The sequence below is a fragment of the Pipistrellus kuhlii genome, unplaced genomic scaffold, assembly GCF_014108245.1.
Source record: "Pipistrellus kuhlii isolate mPipKuh1 unplaced genomic scaffold, mPipKuh1.p scaffold_m20_p_3, whole genome shotgun sequence".
Taxonomy (NCBI): domain Eukaryota; kingdom Metazoa; phylum Chordata; class Mammalia; order Chiroptera; family Vespertilionidae; genus Pipistrellus; species Pipistrellus kuhlii.
Genome location: NW_023425529.1, coordinates 10305656 through 10320600, shown reverse-complemented (window position 1 = coordinate 10320600; position 14945 = coordinate 10305656). Strand labels below are relative to the sequence as shown.

Here is a 14945-nt window from a genome sequence, read left to right as displayed (position 1 = left end):
TAACTGACTGTGGTCATATGGTTGGTTAGCGGAGCCAAGAGGGGACTCGACCCATAATGATGTGCTGCCTGATTTTCTTTAATAAACAGAGTCCTGTGGTAAGGGACATTTCTGTATGAGAACCGATGGCTGCATTGTGATTTTCATGGCTCGCCAGTGTAGGTTTTGCTTTTAGAAACCTCCAACCACAGTACCTTAGAAGCTTCCGTTTGCTCAAGATCCTCCTCCCGGACTAACCTTCCAATGTGTTCCCGGGAGTTCACATTTTTGTAATGTCAGTATACTTGTCTCTATTCCTTATTAGACTCTAGACTGTGGGAAAGAAAAGCAAAACAAAACCCTAACCCATAACTCTCTCATGTACTGTGATTTCTTCAGCACTTACCTTGTCTGCCCATAGTTAGTGGCTAGATGTTTTTATTGGATCTTGGTAGAAAAGACTACTTAACACAACTGTGTTGTTTCCTTATTTGATTTGAGATGCCTTTGTTGTTTACTAGATATGGACACAACTGAAGCGACTGAGTTGACGGAGCCTGAAGCCATGGAATTAGAGCCAATGGATGAAGAAGAGATGGAAAATAGATGTAAGAGTTTGTCAGATGGCAACGAAGAGCTAGGAAACCCTGAGCCAGCCAACAGTGAGGGAACATCAGCTAAGGAAACCGAGTGTGTCACCAAGTCCTTCTCTTCCCTTCCTCGAAATAAGGATGAATTGGAGAGAACAATTAAAAATATCCAAGGAGCCATAACAGGGGATATCCTGCCCAGGCTCCATAAATGCCTGGCATCTACGGTAATCATTCTGCTGGGGCCCAGCAGGTCTGTGTGAAGCGGGGTGTTTGTGGGGCGCTGTCAGCTGAGGCTCCAAACTATTACTGATCGATGTCAGTGTTTGGATTTTCTTCTATCTCAACATTTCTGTTTACTTTCTTTCTCCTCTAGTCTTTAGGTTCATCTCCTGCTGCAGCGAGGCAGTAGTGTTCCTTCTTCATTATGCTTTTCACCTGATAGATATATGCTTTTTATCTCTGAAGTAGATAGTAAGATGGCTCCCATTTCTAAAACAGGTTATTAAAACTTACTGTCCGTTTCCCTTTTTTATTTCTTGGCTACTTCTCTACTGTTCAAAATTATCTTCCCCCTGGTAAACAGGGATAACTTTTAGCAGTGAATTCTCAGGATGCCATAGCCCTTCCTACTCAGTGTAAAACATGGATTGGCAGACTGGGGCCATTGGCTGAATTTAGCCTGGGGCTTATTTCTGTAGCTAAAGTTTTGTTGAAACACAGTTAAACTGTTGTTTTACATATGGTCTGATTCTGCTTTTGCATTACCCAGCTGAGTTGAGTAGTTTCCACAGAGATCAAACTAAAAATATTTATTCCCTAGCCCTCTAAAGAAAAACTTTTGCCAACCCCTGGTTTAAAATATTAACTTGATCATTTTATGTCTTAGTAAATAACTTTATTTGAGACACTATATTTCTTATGAACCAATAATGTCACTCAAACACTTGAAAGTCTTGAGTGATACAAATTTTATAGGATTTTTATAATATTTCATAGCAGTCTTAATCCACAGTAGTGGATCTTAATCCACTTGACTTTATTTTTTTGTGATTGCTCCTTTGAAAAAGATTTGTATTCCTATTGTTTTTACAATTTTAAAAAATTTATTCTCAAACTGCATAATTTAGTTCGTTTTCTAAGGCACTAGGCTTAGAAATGGACATCAGTTATATCAAAAAAGTTTCCCTTTCAAATGAAAGGTGGTAGTGTTGGTGGGTCCCTGATCTATTTATCTTCATTTTAGTTTAACCTAAACTTTTCTTATAGACTAAACGGGAAGAAGAACACAAGCTCATAAAGTCCAAGGTGGTAAATGATGAAGAAGTGGTTCGAGTTCCTTTAGCTTTTGCCATGGTTAAACTAATGCAGTCCCTTCCACCGGAAGTTATGGAATCTAACCTACCAAGGTATGTTATGTGACAATCTCAAAGGTTCTGTGAAAATCACAAATTGCCTCTAACTTGAATGTCTTTTATCGGGAAGAAGATAAGCATTGTCAGTTTTCTGTGCTTGACAATCCTAAGTGGGAAATCTGGGTTATGAGCAATGAAGAAAGAAAAGGATGTTTACATTTTTATTTGCTTTTGTTTGTTTTGGTGTGTTTTTTTGTTTCGTCTTTTTGATTAGTCATTTTTCAATTTCTCATTTTCTAGTATTTTACTAAAAGTGTGTGCCCTCCTCAAGAATAGAGCACAAGAAATCAGAGACATTGCACGCAGCACTCTTGCAAAAATAATAGAAGATCTGGGTGTGCACTATCTGCAATATATTTTAAAAGAATTACAGACTACCCTTGTCCGTGGCTATCAGGTAAACTGCATTATGTGCCTTTTTTTTTTTAAGTTGGGTTGGAGTTTATATTTGCAGTTTGAACACTGTAAGTCATGCTGCTTTGGGCCTATCATCAGTATAGTTGATTCCCTTAGATAGCCTTCAAGAATAGTCAAAATTTTCTAATCAGTATTTTTTAAAGCTCCAGTATTTGATTTCTGTAAAAATCCTTCTAGGTCAAACTTATGTAACCTGTCATTTTTCTCTTAAATCACTTCATGTCAACTTCTGCATTCTCTTGAGTTCTTAAAAAAAATCTTGTCGAATGCATATTGAATGTATTGCCACAAATGTGAGCAATAAACCTACACATCTATTTAAGATTTGAAACAGTGTTGGGCACTGAGTATACAAAGATAAATCAAGTACAGCTCTGTCTTGGAGGATTTAGTCAAAATATAAGGGAGCATCTGCAGTATTTAAATAAGTAGCCCTTCTTTAACCAACTGTTTTTCAAGCCCATCCCATCCTAAATAATAAAAGGGTAATATGCAAATGTCCCTATGGTGGAAGGACTGGGAACGACACACGCTGACCATCCGGGGAAAGATACTTAATGCAGAACACCCCCTAGTGGTTAGTGAGCTCCTAGGGGGAGCTCCACTCAGACACAAGCCAGGCTGATAGCTGTGAGCGCAGTGGTGGTGGTGAGAGCCTCTCCCACCTCCTCAGCAGGTGGATATCCCTGCTGAGAAGGTAGGAGGACATCCCCCAGCAGGTGGACATCCCCCAAGGGCTCCCGGGCTGCCAGGGGCATATCTGACTGCCAGGTTGGGCCCAATACCCCGGGGAGCGGGCCCATACCGGCAGGTGGGTATCCTCCAAGGAGTCGTGGACTGTGAGAGGACGCAGGGTAGGCTGAGGGACCTCCTCGTCCCCCTCCCCATGAGTGTACGAATTTTCATGCACCAGGCCTCTCGTTATTTATTAAAATAATTAAAATAGGGAGAGGTAGTAAAGGGTAAAGGGGGTCAAATATGTGGTGATGGAAGGAAATTTGAGTTAGGAATGTGATCACACATGCAATATATAGATGATTTGTTACAGAATTGTATACCTGAAATCTGTATATAATCTTATTAACCAATGTCACCCCAATAAACTTAATTAAAATAGAGGACATCTAGGCATGTAGACACTACCAAAATCTTACTCAACTGTCATTCTTCATCCTCCCAAAAGTATTTTTTAAAATTATTTAAAGCCCTCAGGAAACATTTCAAATATGTAAAAGCACTAAGAGATCACAAGTCAACACATATGAAACTATGCCTTTAAAATCCAGACTGTGTATGGACAACCCAGTGTGCTTCCTTGGCCTGTGATCATTATCTGATGTTTACCTTGGAAGCAGTATAAAGATCAGAAAGCCTGAGAGCAGCGCAGCGTAGTGATAGGGCTCTGGTGCCAGCTCGTCTGCTTTCAAATCCCAACTCCACCACTTCTACACATGTAACCTTAGCAATTACTTGACCTGTCTGTGCCTCAGCTTTCTCTTAAAAAGCACCTACATCAAAGAAAGAATGGGTGAAGATTAAATGATTCCCTACATGGAGGGTATTAATATGTGCCAGCCTGTGGAAGTCTCTTAGGAATGTTAGCTCTGGTTACTCTTGAAGGCAAAAAATTATTTGTATCCTTCATAGCATGTTATGTCCCAGCTTTGATTGCATTCAACATTGGCACACTCTTTAATTCACAGGTTGGTTTGTAAAGTTATGGGCTCTTGTGCCTTTATATATCCCTGACTTGGCTTAGTCGCAATAATCCTAAGCATGGTCATGTGTTTCTGAGCAGCTCTTTTACAAAATGATCATTTGATCAGAGGATTATAAGTATGTGTCATTTGTCAAAGCTTCTCCCGGCAGTAATGACAGATATGTTCTCAAATGCTCTCCTTGCAGTAGTTCTTAGCTCTTACTTCTTTCTAGAAGTACCTTAACCAGTTATACTTTCTTTACACATTTCATTTTAGGTCCACGTCCTGACTTTCACTGTTAACATGTTGCTGCATGGCCTCACCTACAAGCTGCAAGTCGGAGATTTGGACTCTTGTTTAGATATAATGATTCAGGTAAGGTTTAGAGAAAGGAATTCCAATTGTTTTTAAATAGGCCAAGGACACCAAAAAGTCAGTTTACAAATAAGAGAGAATAAGAGCCTATGAAAATGAAATTAATGTTCTGTCTCATATCTTAGATTAGCCGGTTTAAAAAGCTGAGACTCAGGTGAAGTGAGCTGGGGTGCTGCCATTGTTTTCTGGAAGGAAAATTGGCAGTGAGCAAAAATTTCAATCACTTCAAAATACCTGTTTTAAAAGAATAATCAGAGTTGTGGTCTCAGGGTTATATAAATGTATATTTATCAGAGCTATATTTATAATAGTGAAAAATTAATAACAGCCAACTTTTTTTTTTTTTAATCAATCTTTATTGTTCAAATTGTTACAAAGGTTCCTCATTTCTTCCCCCCTCCACCAGGTTTCCATCCCACCCTCCGCCCCCTCCCCATCCCCCATTGTCCTCATCCATAGGTGCAGTTTATGTTCAGTCTCTTCCTCCCTCCCTTTCCCCAATAGTAAATCCCTTTTCAGATAGTAAGTCAGTTACTTAGCATTTTCTCATATCAATAATACCACCACATGCCCAATGACACACTTCACACAAAAGACATTTCCAAATAGGTCAACCAGCCTCATCCAGGCCCCACCCAAGGCACTCACAGATCAACACCCCAGCCCTATACTAACTCAACACATCCAGATCTAAGCCTTCATCACTTGATTCAGCAGACCCTCAAGTTCCCACAAAAGTTTCCAGCCATGTCTGAGAGGCAGCTGTGGGGCAGGGGCAGGCGAAGAGCGAGCTGTTCCGGGCCTGGCTGTTCCGGGCCTGGCCTCTGTTGCTCTGGTTCGTTCCACAACCAGCTGCTCCGGATCTGGTCACCGCCGCTCCCGACCTAGTTGCTCTGGATCTGGCTGCTGCTGCTCCAGGCCTGGCCGCACCCGACCCGGCTGCTCCGGGCCTGGCTGCTCCCAGCCTGGCAGCCACTGCTCCGGGCCTGGCCGCACCCGACCCGGCTGCTCCGGGCCTGGCCGCTCCCAGCCTGGCAGCCGCTGCTCCAGGCCTGGCCACACCAGACCCGGCTGCTCCGGTCCTGGCCGCTCCCAGCCTGGCAGCCGCTGCTCCGGGCCTGGCCACACCAGACCCGGCTGCTCCGGGCCTGGCCGCTCCCAGCCTGGCAGCCGCTGCTCCGGGCCTGGCCACACCAGACCCGGCTGCTCCGGGCCTGGCCGCTCCCAGCCTGGCAGCTGCTGCTCCGGGCCTGGCCGCATCAGACCCGGCTGCTCTGGGCCCAGCTGCCCCAGGCCTGGCCACTCCGAGTCTGGCCGCTCCCAGCCTGGATGCTCCGGGCTTGGCTACTGCTGTTCTGGACCTGGCTGCTCCCAACCCGGCTGCTCTGGGCCCGGCTTCTTCGGGCCCGGCCACTCCGGGTCTGGATGTTTCTGGACTGGCCTCCCTGGGCTTGGCTGCCTCCGCAACAGCCAACTTTTAAAATTGAATCATTTGATAATTTAGGGTAGGATTTGGAAGAGACTAAATTTGTATATATTTAATTTTTTTTTAATTGATTTCAGAGAGGCAGGAAAAGGGAGAGAGAGATAGAAACATCACTGATGAAAATCATTGATCGGCTTGCCTCCTCCTGCACACCCCTTTACTGGGGATTGCCTGCAACCTGGGCATGTGCTTGATGGGTATCTAACCTGGGACTCTTCAGTCCACAGGTTGATGCTCTATCCACTGAGTCAGACTTGCAAGGTTTGGAAGAGATTAAATTTGCCACACAACATTTTGTTCATTAGTTAAAACTGCAGAGACTAACATTTTGAATTACATGTATTAATTTTGATTACTAAGTTTAAATGTCATGAGCTTAAAAAGAAATTAAGCAGCTCTTCGGTGATATCTAAAACTTGTCTGCAAATTATGCAGTTATTTGCTTAACTCTGTGTGGTACAGTAGATCCTTGAATAATGTCATTTCATTATCACACTAGAGGCCCAATGCATGAAATTCATGCAGGGGGCTCAGTCCCGCTGCCTTGGCTTTGTCCAGAAGGTCGTCTGGTCTAATTAGCATATTATGCTTTTGTTATTGTAGATTGCTGAGATGTTTGTATTCCTTAGCCTGTGGAAAAATTGGCTTTGTCATGCATCATTTTGCTAAAAGTTGCAGAACCTATCCAGACAATGAAAACACCGTTTTCTTCTTTTGTTTCCCATTAGTATAAACCTTCAGGTGTTTCTGTGTTTGTTACTTAGTAATTGGTTCCTAAACTACATTGAAAAAAGTGAACTCTAATAGTAGTTTCTTCCGTGTAATTTCAATCCAGTCCAACACGCTTTCCTTGATCTGGATGTGCCAATGCTCATTTCAAAGACTGCTTATGTTGGCATATCTCGCTGAATGTACGTAACTGCCATTTGCCCTTTTTCTTTTAAAGATTTTTAACCACGAGTTGTTCGGTGCCATTGCCGAAGAGAAGGAAGTGAAGCAGATCCTCTCCAAAGTCATGGAGGCCCGAAGAAGCAAGAGTTATGATTCTTATGAAATCCTGGGCAAGTTTGTAGGCAAAGATCAGGTTACAAAACTGATCCTTCCGCTAAAGGAGGTGAGCACTTGAATGCTGCACGAGGATCTTGAAAAGAGCCTGGCAGGGCAAACCTAGCTGCCCTTGTTCATGATTTTCCTGGTGTAAGGACACCAATACCATGTGGCCACTAGCTGGCGGCAATGAGTTGAGTGTTCTAACCCACAGTTCAGAGTCCCTGCTGTAAACCCTGAGATGCAGGAGGAAAGATAGGAATCGAAGAGTGGGTGAATAGTACAGCTGGGCCCAGTCAGCAGCTAAGAACATAACCTTTGGAGACTGCTGCTCCCAGAATGCCAAGGGGAAGAAAACTGGCATTAGTTGGACATACATAATGTTCTAAACATTGTGCTTCATTATCTTTTCTAACCTGCACAACCACCCTGTGAAATCTATGTACCTCATCTTAGAGACAAAAGTCAGGCTCAGGAAGGTAGAAAGGAACATGGTTAAGGAGGAAAGTCAATATTTAGTTCCATATCTTTCTGATCTGAAGCTCACATTTTCCCACTGTTTCTTTCTGCCTCCTTTTGGGCAGGAATTGTAATTCACCTCCCTTCATAGAGTTTTCTGTGCTTATTGCAGGGGAGAACACTCAATAAACATTATTAATTCTTTTTATCGCTATTATATGTACTAAGACGAGAACAAAAAGCCCTAATGGCATGAGTTATCTATAATTCCAAATGTTTTGATGTTGGTTAAACTCCATAATTGTTCCTAAAATGGAACATTTAGCCTGATCTAAGAATGTTAGGTATTCTTTGAGGATGAAAAGTCAACAGAGCACACGTATTTTCCATGTGTGTCATTAAATCCCTCCAAGGAAATTACAGCTATTACTGCCAGGTCTATGCAAGGAAATGGTTTTAATGCACCTGGATGGTCAACATCTCACAAATGTCACATCCTGTCTCCAACTGTGTCCCCGGGCCTCACCCACAGGGAGCAGAGAGGGGCTGCAGGACGCCCAGGGGCGCCCACACTGCTGACCCTGGTCTTCTCTGGGGTTGAGGTGATGGCTAAATTTGACTCTGTTCTATCTGTTTGAAACCTTATAAGAATGTTTCCTTTTTAATTAGAAAAATATATATTAAAAAGCAAATATACTACTACCTATATTTTAAAAACTACCATTAGAACAAAGCCCAGTGCAATTCTTTGTTACCTGAGCATGACATTTGTGTTTGCCTCTAGATCTTACAAAATACCACAAGTTTAAAACTGGCCCGGAAAGTCCATGAGACCTTACGCCGAATCATTGCAGGACTAATTACAAATCAGGAGATGACGGCGGAATCCATTCTATTGCTTAGTTATGGTTTGGTCAGTGAAAATCTCCCCCTGCTAACAGAGAAAGAAAAGTAAGTTTGAAAAACAAAAACTCACATTTAGGTGCTTGTTTCTGATAAGACATTCAGTTTTAAATGGGTTAACTTAAAAAATTTGCTTTAGTAAAAGAGAAATTATTTATCTGAGTTACAAGATGGTTCTACTTTGTGGTGTTTTCTCTGATATCATTTCTGTTTGGGATGTTGATTGAGTCAAAGTTAGGATAGAGTTTATCCTATATACCTCTTTTTCTGGTCAAATAGAGATTTAGATCTTGAAGAATCCTAATAGCAACTCTACATAGTACTGTCTTCATTTCAGAGTGGCTGCCCCTCTTAACCAATCTACTAACGGTGGATTTTACCATATAAATGTCAGGACAGTCTCATTTCACATATGAGAGGACAGTTCTGTGGAGGGACAGGTGCTCACCTTCATACCGTGTTTCCCGAAAAATAAGACATCCTCCGAATATAAGACCTAGCACATGGAAAGATAAGACATCCCCTGAAAATAAGACCTAGCTCAACTTTGGGAGAAAAAATTAATATAAGACACTGTCTTATTTTCGGGGAAACAGGGTAGTAGTTTCTTAGAATCTGAGCTCTCTAATGCTGTGAGGTTAAGCACCAATTTACAGTTCTCTTTATTTTACAAAGCTTACCATAAACTTCTCTGCAAAAAAATAGGAGCTCAATACGTATTGTTGCTTCTAAGGAGATTTAGATCATAAAAGATTTAAAAATGCCATATTGGTAAACTTGCTTCTTTGTTGTTCTAAAAGAAGACTCCTTGGCACTTGTTTTCAGACATCAAAGAAAGAGAGTGTGCTCCTACTCTTCATCTGAGTTTGGGAGTGTCCTCTGTGTCTCAGGGTTAAGGGAGAAAAGACCCCACAGAAACAACACATTAGCTACTGCTCAACTCTCATCCCCAGAGAGGGCCGCAGGAGCTTATGGGAATGCAGCATTTGTTTTTTATTCCACTGTGATTGACAGAAGTCCAGCAGCCGCGGCCCCGGATCCACGTCTGCCACCCCAGAGCTGCCTTCTGCTCCCCCCAACTCCAGTTCGAGGCGGGCAAAAAGCTGTTGTGAGCAGGAAGACCAACATGCACATATTTATCGAGTCTGGGCTTCGGGTAAGAACTAACCCTAAAGTGAGACTCCCTGCACTTGGTGGGTATTGCTGATTTCCACTGTAAATGTCTTACTGTAAGTAAATTATGGATTTTTTTTAAAGGTGACTGGTCCATTTACTATTTATATTGATCTCTTCCAGTACTTACTTCGATAATGTTGCTTTCTCAGAATTAATGATTCTGACTTAATATTTATTATGGTTTCATTGTTGCTTTGCCCATTAGTTTACACCTCTGAACGACTATGAATTCTTTTAAAAGGTGGTGAGCTTTTAAAAACACAAGTCTGATCATTTGATTTCCTTTTAAGAACCCGTCATTGGCTTCCGTTTATCCCAGGAGTGAGCCAGTCCTGCAGTTGGGCTGCAAGGGCCTTGCCTTGTACTGTACCCATTCCAACACATGTTCTAGCCACACGTGGCTTTCCTCGGTTCTTAAAGTCTCCACACTGTGCCTACTCCAGGGCCTCACCACCCACTTTTCCCTCTGCCCAGGTCCCCACAGATATTTCCTAGAGTCTTGTCTCCCAGGCTAAGATCCATCAGCGCAGGAACCGTGTCCATCTTGGCCATTGCCGCATCCTGCATGTTAAGCTAGTGCCTGGAGTCAAATTAGGTGCTGAGTAAGCATTTGGTAAATGAAGTTCTAATCTGAGCTGCACAGTAAGCTCCCACCTCTTCATGTACTGAGACTCTCCAGTTAGTGTCTCGTTTTTTCCAGAAGTTTTATTTTTATAAAGAAACATCTTAACACTTCAGGCTGAATCTCAAGTTATTTCACCTTTACCTATTCGTTTGGTCTTATAGGCACCTGAGTGAAATGTCTTTTTGAATCTTTTAGCTGCTGCATCTGAGTCTGAAAACTTCCAAGATCAAGTCTTCCAGCGAACGGGTTCTGGAAATGTTGGATCCGTTTGTGTCTCTCCTCATAGACTGCCTGGGCTCCATGGATGTGAAGGTGAGCACCCAGCCCTCTGCAGAGCTGGCCCTGCCGAGTACCGAGAACTGAACTTCTAGGCGTGTGCCACATAAGATAGCTGGGTTTTGCTCTTCCATTTAGGAATCCCATAACAGTTTATAAAGCCCTTTTGGTACATTCATTACTTCACTTAATCTTTGCAGCAGCTTCTTGAGGGTGAGTGGCGGGTTCCCATGTCAGTAATCATCCTCATCTCCTCACCATCGTCACTACCCCTACTCCCCGCTGTGAATCCTCAGAACAGTTCATGGTGTATTTATTGTTTCTGCTTATAGATGAGAAAACCAGCCCTTGAACTTAGTGACTTGCCTCCGTCTCAGACTCCAAAGCTTACACCCTCCCATTCCTCAGGTTGTCTGTTTTACGGAAGGTGCTGAGAGCTGATTTGCTCTAGTCAGTTAGGTAAAAGCTGTGGAGCTGGGATCTATAACCTGCTCCTTCTGACTCTGGAGCTTTTTCCTCTGTCTTCATCTAATCAGCCCAGGAAGGCCATCAGCAGCCAGAGCAGTGGGAGTCTTGTCAGGTAGAGCTGAACTAGGTGAAGAGGGTGAAGTTCACTTACCAAATGCTTACTCAGCACCTACTTTGACTCCAGGCACTGGCTTGGCCTGGAGGTTCAGGGATTCTCATGTAAATCACTTGGGTTGTTTAAAAATATTTTTTTATTGCTTTGAGAGAGGGAGAGGAAGGGAGAAAAACATCTGGCCTCCTTTTTATCTTTGTATTTCTACCACTCACTAAAGTGTCATGTATACATAATACAAGCTTAGTAAGAATGATTAAATTGAAGTTTCATTTTATAAAATAGAAAAATCATTTCTAGTGTGTGTGTTTGAAATTGCTAAAATTGGACAGTCTACGTTTGCAATTATTTACCCGTATAGGTTAAGAATGTGGTAAGTGAGCTTGTGGGTCATCCTACAGCAGTAAGTTCTCCTACAGTGGAGGACGGGAAACCCCCTGCCTTCTTACATGTTGATGCAGTTCTTCCAGAAAGCTGTGCACAGCATGTCATTCCCTCAGCATGGCTGTGACTGCATAGAGTACCCCGCCGCGGTGCTGGATCACTGAGTGTGGTCGCTTCCTATGTTGACTGGTTTGGTTTGGTTTGGTTTTCAGGTGATCACAGGTGCTTTGCAGTGCCTGATCTGGGTCTTGCGGTTCCCGCTGCCTTCCATAGAAACAAAAGCGGAGCAGCTGACAAAACACCTTTTCCTTTTGCTGAAGGACTATGCAAAGCTCGGGGCTGCCCGGGGTCAGAACTTCCACATGGTGGTAAACTGTTTCAAGGTGAGCTGTTTTCACTTCCACACAGAAAAAGCCAGGCCCACGCCGAAACCAGTTTGGCTCAGTGGATAGAGCATCGGCCTGCGGACTGAAAGGTCCCAGGTTCGATTCCGGTCAAGGGCATGTACCTTGGTTTCGGGCATATCCCCAGTAGGGAATGTGCAAGAGGCAGCTGATCGATGTTTCTCTCTCATTGATGTTTCTAGCTTTCTATTCCTCTCTCTTCCTCTCTGTAAAAACTCAATAAAATATATTTTTTTTTTAAAAAGAAAAGAAAAAGCCAGGCCCAGGATTACCATGAAAGTTAGTTTTTTCCCCCATCGTCCTTTGTGGTCTTGGTCAAAATGTATTCCAGATTCATTTGCTAAGGCCAGAGGGCTGGCTTCGTGTGTGAAAAGCATTGATACCGTATTAAATCCTCGTGATGTCACCTGACTTGTGGGACATCCCGCATTAACCTCACCGTGGACCTTGCAGTGTGTGACCGTACTTGTGAAGAAAGTGAAGTCTTACCAGATAACGGAAAAGCAGCTCCAGGTCCTACTGGCATATGCTGAGGAGGACATTTACGATACCTCAAGACAAGCCACTGCGTTTGGTCTCCTAAAGGTACGGTGTCATCAGAATGTTGGGCTTTACAGTTCATGAACCTCGAGTCAAATACTTAACATAGAACACAGTGTTTTGACTAGCAGTAGACTTTCAAAATTATGTAATTTATAAAGATGATGATTTTGGTTATTAAAAATATTTGAAAGTGAGCTCTGTATTAATACTTCCAGGGAATTCTGTCCAAATACAGATATGTACCCGCACTTATTATATTGGACACTGTTTTCCTTTTTTTTTTACTTGTGGTGAAATATACTTAACATAAAATAGCTTGTTTTAATGATTTTTCTTTGGGAGGTACTTCCATTATGTTTGAAGACTGCCTGTGGCTACTTTGACACCAGGTTGGCTTATGCCCATCTGCAGTGAAACATGAAGAGCATGTCTTTTCCTTCTGTATTTTAGGCCATCTTATCAAGAAAGTTGCTGGTCCCCGAAATCGATGACGTCATGAGGAAAGTATCCAAGTTGGCCATTTCTGCTCAGAGTGAACCTGTCCGGGTCCAGTGCAGACAGGTTTGCAGAGGTCCTACTCCCATAGCAGGGGTCGGGCCTGCTTCTCCGTTTGGTTTTTAGATAGAGAGATGGCAACACTGACTAAATTCTGAAGACAACTTTGTGCCATGTTGATGCTTTATTCTGTGATTCAGTAAAATGGGGCAACATCATCTTCCTAAGGAAGTAATGAAAATTAGCTGGGGAAACAACCCAATGTTGGGCACATAGAAGGTATTTAGTAAGTGCAATAGTTATTATCAGTATTAATGTTGTTGTCATCATTGCTATTATTCTTTCACACGGGGAAATATAGGGCTGAACCACAGTCCATATTCAGTCCACCACATCACACCACCTATCAGAGCAAGTGTGACTTTCCAACGTGTGAGCTTAGTTTTGGAGTCCTAAACAGCGAGGCCAGAGTTGGGCCAGGAATTGACTCTTGGTCATGTGTGTAGGGTGGGACCTGGATAAGTGAGGTGCGAAGAGAGGTGAAGGAGTCCAGTTCTTAACTCAGGAGGCCAGGTTCGCCTAAGCGATCACTCTTCTGAAAGGTCTTTTTAACCTACCAGCCTATCCCAGAAAGCAGCTTAGGAAGCAGGAACCCTAGAGCGATAGGATCCCAATCATCTTTGTGACTTCTGTTCCTAGGTTTTTCTGAAATATATCCTTGACTATCCACTGGGTGATAAATTGAGACCGAACTTGGAATTCATGCTTGCTCAACTAAAGTAAGTGTAAGCCATAAACTATGCAGGGACGGTGGGAGGTTTCTTCTCTCCTTTTAATGTGGTTGCTATCTTGAAAAGAACAAGACTAAACATAAGGGCGTATTCTCTGAGGATGATCTGTGAGTCACTGACTTAACTCGCAAACGTTGTAGCAGTTCCGAGTAGCTTTCACTTCAGTATGACCACTGATTGTCACTGGAGTCCACCGAGGAGAATGGGAAAGATCTAACAGAAGTACATGTAAGACTGCACAGCAGTTGGGAAAATGGAGTGTTTTCCACTTTTTTTAAAAAGTAGACCAGCATCTTGAGACAGTATTCTAAATTCTTAAAAATAATTGTTGGTAAATTCAAAAGATCCTAACAAGTCCTGCTGTTCTTGCCCTAGTTATGAACATGAGACCGGGAGAGAGTCCGCCTTGGAAATGATTGCTTACCTCTTTGACACGTTCCCTCAGGTATCCTTCCTCCCAAAGACACACTGGTACCTGTTTCCCGCGAGCCCTCCGTGCCCACGGTCCTCCCCTGGTGGGGCATCTTGGGATTCCCGTCTCAGTGTGCTCAGATGTGCCCGTTTCCTTTTAGGGGCTGCTCCATGAGAACTGTGGGATGTTCTTCGTTCCTCTTTGCCTAATGATGGTGAACGACGACTCTGCCCTGTGCAAGAAGATGGCATCCATGGCGATCAAATCCTTACTCAGTAAAATCAGCCTTGAGAAAAAAGACTTTCTTTTCGATATGGTCACCACCTGGTTTGGAGCGAAGAAGGTTAGGGTTGCTTTGAACCATATTCCCATGGAAACTCTTAGCTTTTGGTGTTTATACTTTAAGAACACATATTCATTGTTGAGTTAATTTTTCCCAAATAGCTTTATTATTTTTACTTGATTATGTTCATAATCTTATAGTAAAATTTCAGAAGATGTACTAAGTTGTAGATGTAACATAAGAATCACCGGTATTCCCACTACATGGTTAATGTCAGCCAGTTACTAAGAATGTGTCTTAATTCACCTAGCCAGTCCCCATTGGTGAGTACTTTCATTTCCAACTTTGCTTATTCAGTTGATAGAATGTAATTTTTGTCAATGATTGTGTCCACTTGCTGACTCTACCATTATCGACACTGGCCCTTCTTTTGTGGAATATAAACAATACATCCTAACGTAATACTGGTTTTAGTATAAAAGTCAAGAGGTGGGGTGTGGCAGGGTAGTATGAAACTTTTGTATTTTTTAAACATTTAAAATGAGAAAAAATCTATTCAGTGGATAAAGATGAATCATTTTTTTAAATGTTTTTCTTACATATGA

At 42.6% G+C, this 14945-nt stretch overlaps 1 protein-coding gene across 8 annotated transcripts in view; it reads left to right on the top strand.

Annotated features, from left to right (window-relative positions):
* The window catches only part of UTP20 (UTP20 small subunit processome component), a 91981-nt gene that overhangs the window by 70242 nt on the left and 6794 nt on the right, over positions 1–14945 (top strand). For 7 of the 8 annotated variants that reach the window (XM_045587607.1, XM_045587608.1, XM_036454935.2 and 4 more), the window contains exons 41-54: positions 501–796; positions 1839–1978; positions 2225–2381; positions 4378–4476; positions 6909–7076; positions 8253–8419; positions 9386–9527; positions 10368–10484; positions 11625–11795; positions 12270–12401; positions 12810–12920; positions 13554–13633; positions 14021–14090; positions 14218–14400. In XM_045587607.1, coding sequence (XP_045443563.1) covers positions 501–796; positions 1839–1978; positions 2225–2381; positions 4378–4476; positions 6909–7076; positions 8253–8419; positions 9386–9527; positions 10368–10484; positions 11625–11795; positions 12270–12401; positions 12810–12920; positions 13554–13633; positions 14021–14090; positions 14218–14400 — 2033 coding nt within the window. Of the gene's footprint in view, positions 1–500; positions 797–1838; positions 1979–2224; positions 2382–4377; positions 4477–6908; positions 7077–8252; positions 8420–9385; positions 9528–10367; positions 10485–11624; positions 11796–12269; positions 12402–12809; positions 12921–13553; positions 13634–14020; positions 14091–14217; positions 14401–14945 lie in introns of those variants that run through there. The other variant, XM_045587613.1, reaches the window with a different exon arrangement.